At 53.2% G+C, this 17,339-nt stretch overlaps 1 protein-coding gene across 2 annotated transcripts; it reads left to right on the top strand.

Moving 5' to 3' along the window:
* Positions 1–415: 415 nt before the first annotated feature.
* NCF4 (neutrophil cytosolic factor 4) lies at positions 416–16,935 on the top strand. 2 transcript variants are annotated; one of them, XM_069585344.1, is made up of 10 exons: positions 416–1,208; positions 5,142–5,226; positions 5,622–5,775; positions 7,969–8,039; positions 10,998–11,125; positions 12,173–12,230; positions 12,913–13,011; positions 14,927–15,057; positions 15,324–15,389; positions 16,566–16,935. In XM_069585344.1, the coding sequence occupies exons 1-10, from the start codon at positions 1,177–1,179 to the stop codon at positions 16,759–16,761; spliced, it is 1,020 nt and encodes a 339-aa protein (XP_069441445.1). In that variant the 5' UTR covers positions 416–1,176; the 3' UTR covers positions 16,762–16,935. The 2 variants fall into 2 exon arrangements, with proteins under 2 accessions (XP_069441445.1, XP_069441446.1); XM_069585345.1 differs by having other exon boundaries at positions 432–1,208; positions 16,518–16,935.
* The last annotated feature ends 404 nt before the right edge of the window (positions 16,936–17,339 follow it).

Consider the following 17,339-nt stretch of genomic DNA (forward strand, 5'->3'; position numbering starts at 1 on the left):
AAAATACAAACAAATATGGAGTTACAATAGTTCTCAATGCTCTAAAGCAAAAGTACAGGGATCTGAGAGAGAACAGCAGAGAGAGGGTGACATATTTAGAGTTCAGGTTCCTGGAAGGTCTCCCGGAAGACGTGACCTCCAAGAAGAGCCCTAAAGGAGACAGGGAAGAGCATTCCAGCAGAAACAGCCTGCATGAAGGCTAAGAGGGGAAGACATCTTGGAACATTCTAGAAATGGACTAGAGGCCAGTGTGCGAAGGAAACAGCCCGGGAGAGGGGGCTGGGGAAGCCAGTAGGTTATTCAGAACTTTGGAGGCAGACAGGACTAGAAGTGTGGACTTTCTCCTAGAGCAGGTGAAGCAGTTAAAGTTTAAGCAGGGAAGAGTGTGCTCAGATTTGTAATGTGACGCTCACTCTGGTTGGCAGCCCTGTGGGGAGAAATGGCTGTGCCAGGCTCAAGTAGGCTTGGGGATCTAGGCACGAGAGAAGCACAGACCAGAATTCCAGGAAAGGGAGAATAGAGAAGGATAAACCAACCCTCACATTCTAATATGACACAAGTGCCTGTGAGCACTAACTTTGTTGGGGGCACCAGGAAGGCTTCCTGGAAGAAGTGGCATCTGAGAGAGGACTTTGGGAAGGAAGGTGAGGTGGAGGCCCGCACTCCCAGCCTAGGGAATAGGTTGGGTAAAGTCTCAACAGTGAGGGGGTGCAGGCTGGGTGTGATGAGTCAGTGGATGTGAAGTAACTCCCCAAGGATATAAGTCCCCTGTGGTGGCTGAGTCAACACTGAGGCCCAGTCTCTGATGGAGAGCAGGTCTCTGATACCCAGCCAAGATCTGGCACCAAGAACTGACATCGAGGAAGTCCCCAATGCCCCCCCACCTCAGTCAATGTATCCCACACACCCAGTGTCAGAGAGTGTGTACTTCCCCAGTTGTGGTACATCTGCAAAGTGGGGAAGAGGAAGTATGGGCCACAGGCCAGCCCCAGAGGGCCTGGAGGAGGAGCCTCTTCTAGAGCCGAAAGAGGCTTGGCTGGGGGCCTCCCCAGAGGCAGCTCCTGGGGACTCCTGGGACCACAGCCGAGACGAGGCTAGCTGGAGGGAAGTGAGAGGTGACCTCGGCCTGGGCCCGGTCGTGAGACCCTCCGCCACCCCTGCCCTGGACGGACAGCCATGGCCAGGGCGCAGCAGCTTCGGGCTGAGAGGTGAGTGCAGGGGTGCTGCCCGCCCGGGGATCCTCACTGTTCCCGGCAGGCCTTGCAGGGCAGAGGCCCACTCTCCTGCAGCCGCTCATCAATGTCAAAAGTTGAGAGGCTGGAGTTGAGTCAGACCCCAAATACTCAGAAATATACTCTGAGAACTTCTTAAAGGAAACTCCTAGCAGTGGCTCACTTCCCTCAGGCACGGATGAAGACACTGAGGCTCAGAGAGGGGGAGTGACTTTCCCAGGGTCACGCAGAAGTGGGTGGTGGAGTCTGAACGGGAACTCAGGTGTCTGGGGCCCAGGCTGGGCCTCGCTACTCCACACTACTCAATAATGGGTTTTCATCTTCTGTTCAGATGGAGGCACAGAATCTGGCTGTTTTCCAGGGCTTGGCTCAAATGTCAACTCCTTCAAGAAACCTTCCTTAACAGACCCCTCCAAACACTTGCCCTGTTTCCTTCTTCTGTGTAGTCCTTACTTCTCTGGCACAATAGTCTATACACACTCATCTGTTTTCTTTGTCGCTGGCTCTGCAGTTAGAAGGAAGTCCCGTAGGGTATTTATCTCTTTTGATCATTGCTATATCCCAGGTCCGTCTAGTCAAAACTATGGTTTTTTCAGTAGTCATGCACAGATGTAAGAGCTGGACCGTAAAAAGTGCTGAGTGCTGAAGAATTGATGCTTTTTCATTGTGGTGCTCAGAAGACTCTCTTGGGAGTCCCTTGGACAGCAAGGAGATCAAAACAGTCAATCCTAGAGGAAATCAACCCTAGAGGGTTACAGATGTGACCTCCAAACCCTCCTGGGATATAAATACCTCCTTGGGCCCTGTCTCGGAGTGGTGGAGGGGTCAGAGTTCAGAGAGGAGTCTTCCCAAGTCTGCTGACCTTGGCAATATCAGAGCGAGAATTCAGGTCTTCATCTTTCACCTGTACCCTCCCCTCTGTGACACACAGGTCTCCCAACATAACGCTTCCTCGCCCCGCCACCCCAAGGCGGGGCACAAGCGCCCTTCATGAGCAGGCTCTGCTGGTCTCTCTGGCTTCATCCTTTGTAACTTGCCCCTTCTTGCATAGTTGAGGCCTCTGCACCCACTCTTTCTTTTGCCTGTTGTCCTGGGTTGACTCCTCTTTACCTGGTGCCACTTCTTCTGGGAAGCCCTCCCTGATCATCCTCAGTCTGAGCACACCTTGCCCTCCTTGCAGGTACAGCATCCTTGCCTCTCCCTCTGATAACTTCACGTCCGTCTTAGAGTGTCGGCTTGGCGAGCTTTCTTGCCTGCTGCACTACTGATTCTTCGAGGGACTATAGTAATGGCTGGGCTCCTGCTGTAGCTTGAAACATTGTGGAATTTTCCTTCACAGCTTCTATGATTACTGAAATCATGTAATTATTTATCCAACTCCTCCAATCAACCATGAAACCCAGGAAGGCAGAGGCCACATCCTAAATTTCTTAGGACAATGTCTGAGTTACAGTAGCTGCTAACAATATTATTACTGTTGTTATTATTTTAGATGGGAGACTGATGCTGTGAGAGGCTGGGATTTATCTCAGTTTAACACAGCCAGCTGTTGGGAGCCTCAAACCAGGGCCAGTGTAGCAGTGACTGGGAACGAAATTCTGGAACCAAATCCCAGTTTTTTCGCTTTTTGGGACAAGTTCTTTAACCTCTGTGCCTCAGTCTGGAAAAAGGTGACACTGTCTTAGAAGGGCCGCCGGTGCTCCGTGCGCTTAGGACGTCGTCAGCTGTAGTTACCATTATCCCTGCAAAGGGCCGTTGCTGCCCCTCCAGTTCCTTCCTGCTCCACCAGCCTCCTGCTGAAGGTGAAATAGTCAGGAAATTCACCGTCTCAGGGGAGAAAGTGGCTGAGGAAGCTTCTCCCAAGGGTGTTTGTTACCACAGGACCCTGTGTGGAAAGTGAGTGGGGAGGCTGCTAGCCTGGGAGTGGTGGGGATTTCCTGTGCCTGCCCACCGCCAGCCTGAGTCACCTCCTGTGCCAGCCTCCGGAGTCCTGAGTTAGATCCCTGCAGTCCAGGTCACGTGGGGGGCCCAGCAGGGGCTGGGACTGGTCCCTTCTGGCTTTGAGGTTCAGGCAGCCCTGCCCCCCACTCCCACCCTGTTTCCCAACTGCCACAACAGGAACACGATTGCTGATGGCTTCTTGTTTCCTCATCTGTCTGCAAGCGGCTGGACTGGGTGACCCCTAGTTGCTCCTCCTCCCGTGCCCTGGCCTTCCGTTTTCTCTTTCTCCAGCTGTCCCTCTCAGTCCCCTCCTCTGCTCACGGATTGTTCTTCCCTGGGGGTTTTAACCATTAGTCACAGGGTGGAAGGTTCTTACCACTCCCACTCCAGCTGGGACCCCTTTCAACTACACTCCCTGCAGGACTCCAGAGCCACACACCAACTCTTGCAGGACCATGACCTGGGTGCCCCAGGGGCCTCTCAGATTAGCACGTCCCACAATGTGTCCATCAGCCCTGCTCCCCTTCCACCCATCCTGGTCACAATACGGGTAATATGTGGGTGTCACTCTTGACACTGCCCTTTCTTTCACCTCTATATCCAAACAGTCCCCAAACCCTGCTGGTCGTAACTCTGGAATGACTCACAAATTAGCAGCGTGTCTGTTGGAAATGCTGAAGGCTGTCGAGAACAGAGGAACTGATAGTGGCTGAAACAAACAGAGGTTTATGCTTTCACATAATGAGAAGTTCAGAGGTAGGCCACAACTGGTTCTGCCGCTCAGTGACTTCAGGACCAGAGTCCCAGAGATTCCTGTGATCATTCTCACGTTTTTGCCTCATGAATGCAATGTGGCTGCTGCAAGTCCAGATGTCACATCTGCTTTCTAGGCAGGCAGTTGGGGAAAGAGGAGGAGACCCTACTAGCTTTGTCCATCTCTCTGGATCTTGAAGCAAAACCTCTCCCAGAGGCTCCTACAGATTTCCTCTTAGGTCTCTTTGGTCAGAACAGGTCACATGGCTGCTCCTCGCTGCAAGTGGGTCTGGGAAACAGCAATGGGATTATTCTGTTTGGCTCAGGCCAACTGTGACCTATCACCCTGGGGCTAGGCTTTATCACCGAGAAAAGAACTGGAGCTTGATTAGTTAGGAAGAAGCAGAGGGCGCAAAAACGGCACAGCGTCTGTTATCAGGTCTCCGTCATGTCTGTCTTCTCTTCTCATCCCCACTGTCTGGCTCAGGCCCACCTCATCTCTCAGCAGGACCACTTCAGGGCCTCCCAGTGGTGCTCCGTCCCCCCATATCTGCCCTCCTTTTTCTCTCCACGCAGCTGCCCAAGTTGGCCTCCTAAAGCCAGAACCCTGTTGTGTTTTCGCTCTCTTCTGAAGCTGTCCATGGCTCCCTGTTGCTTACAAAATTCCTTAGCTCTGCGCTGGAGACCCTCCTCAACCTGCCTCATCTGCCTATTCAGACTCTGATCACACTCACACCAGACTCCAACCACAATAGACTTGGTCCTCAGAGCTTTATCACCTGCATTCACTCTGCCAGGAAGGAGGGCAGACATTCCCCTGGTCTGGTCCTACCCGGTAGACTTCCATTCATCCTTCTAGACCTGGCTCAAATATCACCTCCTCTGTGAGGATTTTCTCAACCTGGGTATAATGAGCCATCCTCTCTGGGAAGTATGTGACCCAGGGCCTAGAACAGGGTGTGATAGGCAGGGGTGCTTGATGCTCTGTTCCTGAATGAATAATGCAGCCCCACAGCGATTTGCTAGATTCTAGTGTGGTTGTTGACATGTGGCTCTGACTCCAGACACCTGGTCTGTGTCATAGCCTGGCATGTGAAGGGTGTTGAACAGAGAATGCTGGGTACATGGGTTCACTTGGCACAGGGCCTTGCACCTACCAGCCCCTCAATACATCAGGATGATAACCAGCATTTCTTCTCCTCCCACCTCCCTCAGCGACTTCGACCAGCTTCCTGACGACATTGCCATCTCAGCCAACATCGCTGACATTGAGGAGAAGAGAGGCTTCACCAGCCACTTCGTAAGAGAGACCCCTGCACCCTCACCCTCTGACCGCTGAGCCTCCAATGCTTTCCTCTCCTAAGTTCTATCCTGGTGGTTCTCACCAGGGCAATTCTACCCTCCAGGGGATGCTTTGCAGTAAATATCTGGAGACAGATTTAATGACCACAACCTGGGGTGGAGCATCTACTGCATGGCATCCAGGGATTCTGGTTCATGTCATGCGGTGCCCACGGCAAGGAAATACCTCACCCCCAAAGTGACACTGAGGCCAAGAAATTATTATCTAACCCTAGGGCCTCTGGACCTCCACCGTCCTCTACCTCTGGCCTGTGAGGCTACCCCTCCCCCCTCCCCCTGTCTGCAAAGCCCCAATCCCTGGCTTGCTGCTCAGCCTGTGGTTTTTGTCCTTAGGTTTTTGTCATCGAGGTGAAGACAAAAGGGGGGTCCAAGTACCTCATCTACCGCCGCTACCGCCAGTTCTATGCCTTGCAGAGCAAGCTGGAGGAGCGCTTCGGGCGGGAGAGCAAGACCAGCCCCTCCACCTGTATCCTCCCCACACTCCCAGGTAGGCAGCGACTGGCTGCCCCAGTCGGAGCCCGCCAGCTCGCCTCTCCTCCCAGCTCTGTGGGTGCTGTTCGGTGGTTCTGTTTTAGCATAAACTGTTCTATTTTAGTGAAAACTGTTTATTTAATCCATGGCCCCCTCCTGCCAGTCACAGGCTGCCACCTCTAGCTCTCCGGCCTTGGAACCCTTGACCTCTGAGCCCTGGACCTCCTGTGCTCTCTATGACCTGCATAGCTGCCCAGCTTTAGCCATCCACCACCAGGTTTGAGTGCATCAGCCCCGGCCTCCCCTCCTGGAGACAGGGATCCCTGTGTTCCCCACGTTAAACACAGACTCATCTTCCAGCCCCTCAAGGGGAACTGCCCTGTAACTCCTCAGTCCCCTGCGGGCGCTCCTCCTCTCTTGCCCTTCTGGGACACCATGGGGGCGCACCCACTGCTGCTTTTGGACAGGCCTCTCACCCTCTGCCTCCTGGCCTTCCATACCTACTCGGTCCTAACACACACCTTGGAAAGGTGCAAACTTCTCGGCTTCTCAAGGCCAGTCTTCGTGAGCCCAGCAGGAGAGAACCCTGCCAGAGTGGGGTGTAGGGTTCACGGGGTGGTCTTGGCTGTGCCTGCCCCACCCTACAGGCTGCAAAATACTCCCTGACTTTCCCTTCTTTAAGCTTCAAACCCCGCCTCCAGCTGGGGTTCCTCTCTGCCTGAGCCAGTGCCTGAGGTTCCCAGCAGCCAGCCCCAGGGAGAAAACTCACCCGTTCCATCACCCTACCCCTTCCCCATCTCTGGGCAGCAGGGAGGAGGGTCCCTCCTGCTCTCAGCTGACCTCTCCTCCCTGACAGCTTGTCCTCGCGACCCCTGTAGATTCACCTTCTCCTTCATCTACTGACTGTCTGCCAAGCTTCACCACGGGTAGGCTTGGTTCTCTTTCATCTTTAAGCAAAAACGTATCCTAAGTGAGCATTCCGGCCAGAAGCCTCTGTGAGTCCCGAGGGCCTTCAAAGATCTCTCCTTCCTTCCACAATAAATCTTGGCTTGCTGTCTCACCTTCTCATCTTCCATCCTCTGCTCAACCCACCAGCTTGGTTTCAGCTCTTCCTGCTCGGTGAGTTCCTCTGGGGACAGTGGCCCATGACCCATTAACTCTGATCCATGGCCCCACCTTCCTCATCCCACTTCTTCCTCTGGGATGCTCTCTCCAAACCTCTGTGGTGCCAGCCTCTCCCAATTCCCTTCCTGTCTCCCGTGGCTCCTTCATCTCCTTACAGAGTCACCTCCTCTGGTGCTCCTGGGAAGGTGGGCACCCATCATCCTCACTTTTGTCTTCTCACTACCCTCCCTTCCTCTTCTCTGCTGCTGCGCACAGGCAATTTGACCTGCATGCCTATGACTTTAGTTGCCCTTTACTTGCTACTAATCCCCCAGTTTCTCACTACCCCAGGCCTCAGATGCTGCCCTCCTGCCACTCCCAGACACCAGTGTGCCTCCTGGGCAGTGGCCAGCGGGAGCCAGACCTATCTCACATTTGCCTTCTGGGGGGCTCTCTGAGTGGGTGATTCAGAGCCCCCTGAAGTTCCCAGAGAGGACATTTGTCTTTGATCAGCATCATCAGTTTCCCTTTCCCCACAAACACTTTGTCTTGATTTCGAGGAAGGATTCACCCATCCACTCCTCGAATATTTACTGGTTTGGCCCTTATTCTTGGCTCTTTAACCTGGGTGGCATATTGGAAGTACCTTGAGGTTAAAAGATTCTTGATGCCCATGTTCCACCCCCAGAGATTCTGATTTAAATTCTTCTGGGGTGAGTCCTCTGCAATGAGATTTTACACACTCTTTGGGTGACATGAATGCACAGACTTGAGGACCACTGTTCCAGGTGATGAGACTGTAGCTGTGAGCAATGCAAAGATCCTCTTCTCTTGGAGCTAAGAATTGTGTGTGTGTGTGTGTGTGTGTGTGCGTGTGCAGGAAAAGGCAATAGATAAACAGTTAAAACAAGAAAAGTATCAGCTGATGACAGTACAACAGAGAATGCACATTGGATGGTGGCCCCAGAGCGCCTTGGGCCGATGAGCGGGAGGAGCACTGAGCTAGCGGGAAGGGTTCCTGCCTCTGGCGGGCAGCTCCGGGCCGGAGACAATGCTCTTGGGCCAGATTCTCAGGACAGCTCTACAGCTCTTTGTGTTTCCTCAGCCAAAGTCTACGTGGGTGTGAAACAGGAGATCGCCGAGATGCGAATACCTGCCCTCAATGCCTACATGAAGGTAAGGCAGGGCTAGGCCACGTGGCTCCTGGGGGAGGCGACAGGGTGCTGAGCCCAGGGAGGGGCCCAGGTACCATCCCTGAGAGTGGCTTTGGGAACTGGGGCTGGTTCTCCTGCTCTGATGGCCCTTATCTTCAATTCTGAAAGGCCAGGCCTGGAGAGAGAAGCAGGACATGTTCTCAGGGTTCCGGGGGATGGGGCGGGAGCAGTGGAGAAGATTCAGGAAGCTACACCTTGAACTGACTAATGGCTGTGCTGAGCCTCCTGGTACAGAGGAGAAGAATAAGATCCAATTCCTGCCCCGAGGTCCCCACTGTCTCATGGGAATACAGACAGATGAAGAACGGCCTGTATAACAGGGGCATGGCAAACCAGGGCCCCAGCTTTCTCACATAGCACTTACATATGAACAGGACACAGGCTGGATTTTAGTGGCATCCATGGGCCTTGGACAGATGCCCTTACGTATTCCCCAACCTGTAAACTGTCTGCGTCCTCAGGAGATGGGAGCACAGAGGAAGGAGCATCTTACAGACAGACCCAAGGCTAGTTAGGAAAGCCTTATACCAATTAAAGCTGTGCAAGAAATGGATAGCGTTCCTAGGGTACTGAGCACCCCATCACTAGAGGTATACAAGACATGGCTTGATGGCAACCTTAGGAAACTGGAGAAGGCAGCCCTCTTCAGAGCCGAGAGGCATCCTCAGAGACAGTGAGATCGCCCCTTCCTCTTCTACTCTTATGGGGAAAGAGCGCTGAGCTAGGAGTCTCTTTGGTCTTTGCTCTGTCATTCCCTGGGTGATTTAGGGTTAATTGCTCATCCTCTCTAGGTCTCAGTTTTCTTGCCTATGAAATGAGGTGGTGCTCCCAACTTTCTGGTTTCACGGGAGGGGACTGATGTTGAGAAAAGGACAGAAAAGTGCTTTGTAAACTGTGAACCTGCCTCCAGAATGTGAGACAGCATGACTCCTAATGGAGTGAGAGGGCAGGAGTGCAGAGGGGGAAGCGGAAGGGAGCAAGTGGCTGGTTTGCCCTCCCCAGCGGCTGCAGGAATCCTGGGCTCTGGGTGGAGAACAGGTAGGGTAGGAAGGCACCTGGGCTCCAGCACTGGTGGCATCTCCCCTCCAGGGGGCGCTGTGACAGCTGCTCCTTCAGGGTGGCTGACTCCTCCAGTCTCCAGCAGGGCTGGAAGGAGCCAGAGCCAGGAGGGGTGTGGAGCTGGAGCTCTTCACTCTTCACCTGGTCTTGGCAGCCAGCAGCCTGGAGAATCTCATCCCTAACTGTCTGTGTCTGAGTGGGTCCCTTGAAGCCAAAAGGTCAGTCAGTGCTATGGTAACCCCACCCTGGGCTTGGAACATTCAGAGATAGGGTGGGGGGGGGGGGAGCTCATTACCACTCTCTCTGACCCAGGCTGCTCATCCATTGTTGGACAGCTATTAGAAAAGCCTGGCTTCCTGTGACTTCTACTCACTGGTCTCACCTCTGTCCTCATTAAGAATAGGGTTCATGTGATAACAACAATTGCCTGGAACCAGGTGGAGTACAACTAGGAGGCTCTTGATATATCCATGAATTTATTGGATAAATGGCTTATTTAATTCTCTCAATAATCTGTGAGCTCAGTACTCTTATTCCTATTTTAAAGTGGGGACATGGAGGCACAGAGACGTAGAGTCACTCCCTTGGTGTCACAGAGCATTTAGTAGATAGGATGGGGTTTGAATACACATTTCTGTGACTCCAGGATTTTGCTCTTATCCACTGTACTGTGTTGGAATAAAAGTAATAGAAGCAATGATAACATTCAGCTTGGATGGGGCCTTTGCTAGATGACTGTTCTAAGTGTTTTGCACGAATTCACTTTTTTAGTCCTTCCACAGTCCTACAAGGGAGGTACCCTCACCCCCATTGTATTAATGAACACACAGAGGCATCCTTGCCCAAGGTCTCCTCAGGAGACCTTGAGTGGCAGATTCTGTCCCAGGCACAGCCTGGCTCTATCTGTGCCCTTGCGCTCATCTCTGGACTGCCCTCTCCCATCCTCCCCATAGAGCAACTGTGCCTTTTCTAGGCTCTGAGTTTGCAGTCCCTCTGGGATGGAGTTCCCGGCCTCCCTCCACCCTGCCATCCCCAGAGGGTTTTCTGGGGGGGCTCTGGGTGCCTCTGGAGCTGTAGCACCCAAAGCCAACTGCAGTGCTCCTGGGGACCTGTGCAGTGGACAGCTTGGAGGGATGACCCCGCCAGGTTCTGGGTGCTCTGCATCTTCACGGCTTGAGGGTCATTGCATCCTGGGTGTTGCAATCAGCATCAGATAATCAGTCTCAACCCTACCACTTCCTAGCTCTGCCCACTGACCTGGGCACTTTCCCACTCTGATCCTATAATACGACATACAGTATCAGGAAGCATCATTTAGGTGGCAGTATCACCAAGTGTTGTTAATGTGGTTTATCTGGGAGGTACTTCCCCCACCACTGTCTCATTCTGACCTAAGGGATGAGCTTTGGTGATAGATGGCTCTGGGTGACCAGCTCTGTCGCTCACTAGGCTGTGCGACCCTGGGCAGGTCCCTTCCCTCTCTGACCCTCACTCCCAGGTTATTGTGAGAGGGAGCGAGGTCACACGGTGTGGTGCTCAGGGCAGCGCCTGAACAGTCAGCACCGCATCATGTCATCTGTTGTGTCTGGAGGCCTGTGGGTCTTTTCCAAATGAGCTCTTCTCAAGTTAGGTGGTCCCTCCTGACCTTGAACCTGGGGGTAGATCTTGTGACATGTTTCATTCACCCTGTTGAAATTTCAAAATATATCTTGTTTCTTTATCACGCAGAGAATGCATTAATGGCCAGGGAATAGTATGTGTGGGGGGAGTGGGGATGGAGCTACGGGCGGGGATGGAGCTACGGGGCTGGGATGCCAGGACTGCTGACCCCCGGCCTGTCCTGCCTTCTCCGCAAACGCAGCACCTCCTCAGCCTGCCCATCTGGGTGCTGATGGACGAGGACGTTCGCATCTTCTTCTACCAGTCGTCCTACGACGCCGAGCAGGTGCCTCAGGCGCTCCGGCGGCTCCGCCCGCGCACCCGGAGAGTGTAAGTGGTGGGCCCCGTGCTCCCAACGGCCCTGGGCCACCTGCTGCGGACCGGGTGGGCTGTCCTGGAGGCCCCTGCCGCGAAGGCACTTTATCCCCTGAAAGAAGGAAAGGCATAGAAACTGGGTCTCTTGTCTGAGCCCTCCAGGGTGGTTTGGGTTGTTAGGTAAGCTTGGAAAATCAAGCGTAGGCCTGGACGGACAGAAAGTAGGTGCGTTTTGATGTGTGACACGTCGGGCCAGAGGACAGGGGCTGTGACGGGAAGAGCTTGTTGCCATGGTAACCACTGGCGATGGCCCGAGGGCTTTGGGTGTTTGGGGTGGGGAGAGTGGGGAAGGGAGGAGGAATGGTCCTGTCTGCAAACATTCTTCCCATCATCGCCTGGGACGCCTTGTCCCTGGTTGGTTTTAGTTCCATGGGGCCGGCGGTGGCTCCTGGTGTATCACGCTGGCCACCAGGGGACGCTGCTGCTCACTCCCTTATTCTAAAGGGCCCACAGCTCCCTCTGGCCCCTTCTAAGCGGGGAGGGGTGGGGGTGGCGGGAATCGCTGAAAATTCAAGCCGATGAAATAGAGCTGCTGCTGCTAAGAATCCCAGGACAAGGCTCCTGAGCCCCACCTGCCCATCCAGCTCCTCCCTCTGTTCCGGCCAGTGTCTCCGAGTGTCCTCTCCAAGTCGTGCCTGGCCATTTCCCACAGGCACCCAGGCAGATGTGGCCTGCATTCCAGCTGTGCGCCACAGCAGCCCTGGGTCCTGGATTGGAGTTCAGCACTTTCTGAAGCCAATTTCCTCAGCCAGAAGATTAGGGGTTGAGTGTGGGGAGTAACGGGAAAGAGTTGGCAAGCTACGGCCCTAAGCAAATGTTTATCTGAGCCTCTGCTTTCTGGTCCACAGAGTGGGGTGCAGTCCCTCCTCCAGGGCGATGAGAGCTGGGGGTAGCGTGCTGGCACAGAGGAGCAATTGTAGCTGCATCTTTAACTCCTCTGCTGAGGCCCTTCTCTGGGCACAGAAGCAGGAGGGATGACAAGCCCCTCTTCTCTCTCCACAGAAAAAGCGAGTCCCCACAAGCTGCTGGCATTGACCGCATGGCAGCTCCACGAGCAGAGGTACCCTCCCACCTCACCACTGGGCAGCTGCCTGGCTCCACCTCCAGCCCCTGAGCCTGTCCTGCTGGTGCCCACTATGTGCCTAGGATGGGGGTTGGGTACAGGGCAGGTGGGGAGGGGAGGGAAAGGCCCACAGCCTCAGCCTCAGACACCTCAGAACCCCCAGCCAGAAGAGGGGAGGGCCTGTGATGAGCACACAGAGGCAGAGGGTACCAGCCAGCCAGCATTCATTCAGCAAGCTCAGACCCACCTTGGATACCAAAGCTTCAGAGGTGACTTAGATCAGGCCCTGTCCTCAAGGAGTTCACTGCTCCCCAGGGACACACTCTTAAACATGGGCATTTCAAAACCAATGTGGTCAATGCCCTGGGGACTATGAGGGTACAGGAGTCCCCAGTGAGGCCTGGGAGATGAGGAAGTTACCAAGTCTGGGGAGTTTGAACCCTTCCCTCTCTTGCTCATGCCCCCAGGCTTGGAAAGAGCACCTGCTCTGGAGTCAGGGAGACCTGAGTTCTAAACCTGGCTTCTCCCTAACAAATAGAGTGGAGCATCAGAAAGTCACTCATCCTCCCTGAGCCTCAGGTTCCTCATCTGTTAAATGCGACACTGAAGAATGTAAAGCACTGTGGTAGGAACTTGGTGAATGTTTCCTCCCTCCTTCCTTACCATTTTCTTCTCCCAGGCCCTGTTTGATTTCACTGGGAACAGCAAACATGAGCTGAATTTCAAAGTTGGAGATGTGATCTTCCTTCTCAGTCGGATCAATAAAGATTGGCTAGAGGTAAGTTTGGAGGTGAGCAAGGAGGTGAGACTGAAGATGAGGAGGAAGTGAGGTTGCAGGTAAGTTGGAGGTGAAGTCGTTTTGATTCTGTGAGGGATCAGAGAAAGAGGAAGGATCTGAGATGGCCCCAGGGAAAAAATGCTGTCCAAAGGTGTAGATCGGGGAAGCCTGAGGAAATATTGTGTATGTGACTGAAGCAGAAGATTCTGGCACCTACACTTGCCTCTGACCCCATCAGTGGTCACATTAGAAAGTCAGTTAACCCTCTGAGTTTCATTTCTTGTTCTGTAACAGGGTCTCTCAGCCTGTTCACTCTGACATGTGGGAGCAGGCAGTTCTCTGTTGGGGTGCACCCCTGTGCACTGTGGGGTTTTAATGGTAACCTTGGCATCCATCTGTTAGATGCCAGTAGCACCCCTCCAGCTGCAGCAGTCAAGTGTGTCCCCAGACCTCCGGCCCCAGAAGGCAGAATCACGCTCAGTGGAGACGTGCTGTTTGTAATTGGGTAAAGTTACTCACCACTCAGGGAGTGAGTGAAAGTGAGGTGGGAGACTCACTTGAACCCCAGCGTCTGACGTCACATCCTAGCTGTTTTTAGCTAGCTTTGTGACTTTGGGAAACTTACTCAACCGCGTGATTTCCTCTCCCGTAAATGGAGATAACCCTGGCTGTTTCTTCATAGGTTTCTGGGAAGGGTTGAAGGAGACGCAGATGTTCAGGGCTCGGCCCATATAGGGCCTGGGTGTGTGGCATCTTGGCCACGCTTTGTCCCTGCCAGCAGCAAGCATGGTCCTTACAGAGGCTCAGAGCACAACTGAAGATGGAGCGGGTATCACCGAGTGGGAAGTCCTGGCCTCATGCAGCCTTTTGGATTAAGTCCTCTTGTTATGAAAGATTCTCTTTTCTCAGGGCTCCTGAAGCGGTGTGTGAAGGAGCTTATGGAACAGGTCCCGAGGCAGGGCCAACCACCAGGGGTCCGGGAACCATTGAGGGAAGGGGATGGTCCCTGGCACCCAGGGGCTGGAGAGGAGTATGGGCCAACTGTTCATCTCACAACTTGGTTTGATTTTTACCCCAGTCCCGCAGCTCTGTCTCAGGTACTCACGAGCTCTGACAGCTGAAGGGTATTGCTGGGTCATTCTCCAGAAACAGGAAATGTTTGTTGACTTCTTGTTTTCTAGAAGGTTCTGTGGGTCAGTATGCTAACTGACTTCTGGCTTCAGATGGATAGGAGGGTTAGGGGAAGAGCAAGGGTACTACCTCAGCCTCAGTTTTTATGTCTGTAAAAGAGGCTGGAACAGTATGTCTTCCATAGGGTTATGAAGATTAAGAGAACAGGGGACAAAGCACAGCGATGGCTAGGTCTTGCCTGGATTTAGCAGAGAGGCCTGGCTGGAGGGAGAATTCTGGTTGTTTGGTCTAGAGCAGGTGGTGTCCATGGATGGATGGATGAATGAATGGGCCCCGACTCTAACCCCTCTCCCTTCCCTATCCCGTTTTCCTCCTGGACACCTACCACCATACGACTGCTTGTAAATTTCACCTGTTTACCTGTGCCTTGTCTGGAGCACAGTGGAAGCTCCAGGGGGGAGGGCAGGGATTTCCATCCCTTCTGAGTACCCAGAGCCTACCCCTTAGCTGGCACTCAAGAAATAGCCAAATGAATGACTGAGTGAGGGAATAAATGAATGAGATGAAAGCAGGTTTCCAGATAAATTCAGGTCTTGACTTGTTCAAAAACGGATGTCTTGGGGTGAACTGCTTAGTGACCATGCCCACTTTTTCTCTTTCTTCTGCATAAGGGGACCCAGACCTTATCTGCCTTTCCCCATCATTATAAACGGGCAGGACCCTGAGACATGGCCCTGCTGCCTCTCCCAGCACCCACAGGGCAGTGTCTTCTTTCTTCCCTCAGGGCACTGTCCGGGGAACCACAGGCATCTTCCCAGTGTCCTTTGTGAAGATCCTCAAGGACTTCCCAGAGGAGGAAGACCCCACCAACTGGCTACGCTGCTACTACTACGAGGACACCATCAGCACCATCAAGTTGGTGGCCCGCTGGGAGGGAGGGATCTGTCCAGCTTCCCCGGCCCTCCCCAACCCCATCCCACCCCTGGGCTCCAAGACCTAAACCAGATCACATGTCCCCCGACCAAACACACACACCTGAAAACCCGCAGTGGCTCCCACCATCCTCCAGATAAGTCATACCCCGTCACAAGACTGCAAGGTCCAGTGTGACCTGGCCAGCCTCGTTCCCTTGTCCCCCTCCTGCCCGGCTGCCTCCTTACTCCTGCCCACTCTCTCCTTAGGGACATTGCAGTGGAGGAGGACCTCAGCAGCACCCCTCTCTTCAAGGACTTGCTGGAGCTCATGAGGTGAGGGGCTAGGGTGGGAGTTTTGAGGGGCATCAGACACCCTGCAGCAGAGAACAGAGGGAGGAACACGGCACATTCAAGGGCTGGGCGTTTTGTGTCTATTTCACCTTTTTGTTTTATCCACAGCCCAGCCCTGCAGGCTGGGTATCAGCTCACCACATTAGAGATGAGGGGGGAGCGGTGCTGCAGAGAGGTAAAGGGGCTTGCGGTTTGTGGGCCTGGATTTGCCGAAGTTTTTCCAAGTCAAAACCTTGGACTTGAACCCTCCTCCATCAGGGAACCACCACCTCCCAAGACCCAGTTATGAACAGTTGCGTTACAGAATGGAAATGGCATTGTTATATTCCCGACTGTAAAAGTAATATCTATTTATTATTTTTTAAAAAGAATGTCAGAAGTCATGGAAAAGTATAAAGAAGTGAAATCGCCTCATTTTTACTCCTCTCATTATCTGATGTGCATTCCTATTTCTTCAGCTCACACCCCACCTGCACCCCACTCTCCATAATTTTATTATTTAGTTGGCTTCAGAGCATTGTTCTGTGGCTGCACCGTAACTAAAGCAGCTGTCCCCTTTTGCTGGCATTTAAGTTATCTTCCACTTTTCACTGTACTACTGTGAATAGTGCTGTGATTCGTCTATTTGATGTCTTGCCTGATTATTTCCTTAGGATGATTTTCCAGGAGTGAGGTTTGGGAATCAAGGTGTTTGCAAGTCAGATAGAGCTCCTGACCCATTTTGTCAGATTTACCAGTGGAAAGTCTGAATGGCTGTTCACCCATCTGCCTGTACCCAGATCAGACACTTCCAGTCCTTCATGAGTTCTTTGTGGCCACACACAGGGCTGTCTCAGGGGCTTTATCCTCCTCTACTCTGTGCTAAATAAAACCCACTTCTCTTCCCTATGACAGTTCTTAAGTCTTCAGCACACTATAAGACATTTCAAGCTGTTCCACGAATTTATTGTGAAAGTCCCAGTTTCCCCTGGAGGTCTCAGTTTCCCCATCTTTACAATGGGAGATTGGACCACTCGGATGATAGAACCAGTGTCCGTCTCTGACCTCTTCCAATTCTTAGATCCCGGCCCTAAATCTCCCTTCATCCCCTCTCCCTGCTCCCACACCTAGGCCTAAAGGCTGCTGGACCTTTCCCGAACCCTGATCTCTCCCATCCAGGAGGGAGTTCCAGAGAGAGGACATCGCCCTCAACTACCAGGATGCTGAGGGGGACCTGGTTCGGCTGCTGTCGGATGAGGATGTGAGGCTCATGGTGAAGCGGGCCCGAGGTCTCCCCTCCCAGAGGCGTCTCTTCCCCTGGAAGCTGCACGTCACCCAGGAGGACAACTACAAGGTCTACAATACGGTCCCCTGAGCCAGTGGTGTCCCTGGGGCAGTGAGGGGACTCCTGGCAAAGAGCTCTCCGAGGGGATTAGGACCAAGAAAGGCTGGGCATGTGGGACAGACTTCCTGGTTCTGAGTTGGACAGACCTGCTGACCTTGGCTTGTACATTTGGTCTCTGAATTAAATAAACCATTTCATCTCAAAGGAGCAGGCTGAGGAAGAGAATGTCTTTGGAAGAAAGAGGAGAGGAAGTAAAAACCCATCCATGAGTATCACTGAGGGATCATTTATATACAGAAGTGGGCCCTGGCTTTGAGCCTCTAATTCAGCCACCTGTTTCCTCACCTTGTCCCCTTGTGTGGGGAAACCCAGTGACACTCCTGTCCCTTCTGGTCACTCCCTTTTAAACCCTTTCCTAGGAGTAACCACTTGCCTCATGGAAGTCATCTTTGCCTGGGTACCCTCTGGGCCAGGCCAACACCAAGCCCTCTGTGTGACCAAGGTCAGGGGCTTCCTCTGCCCTCTTATTCCTGCTACTCTGCAGAAGGGCAGAGACCTGAGTTGTGGTGTTGGTGGTCTTCATTGTAAGTAAGGGGTGAAGGGAGGGT

This window comes from Ovis canadensis, chromosome 3 (assembly GCF_042477335.2).
Source record: "Ovis canadensis isolate MfBH-ARS-UI-01 breed Bighorn chromosome 3, ARS-UI_OviCan_v2, whole genome shotgun sequence".
NCBI lineage: Eukaryota > Metazoa > Chordata > Mammalia > Artiodactyla > Bovidae > Ovis > Ovis canadensis.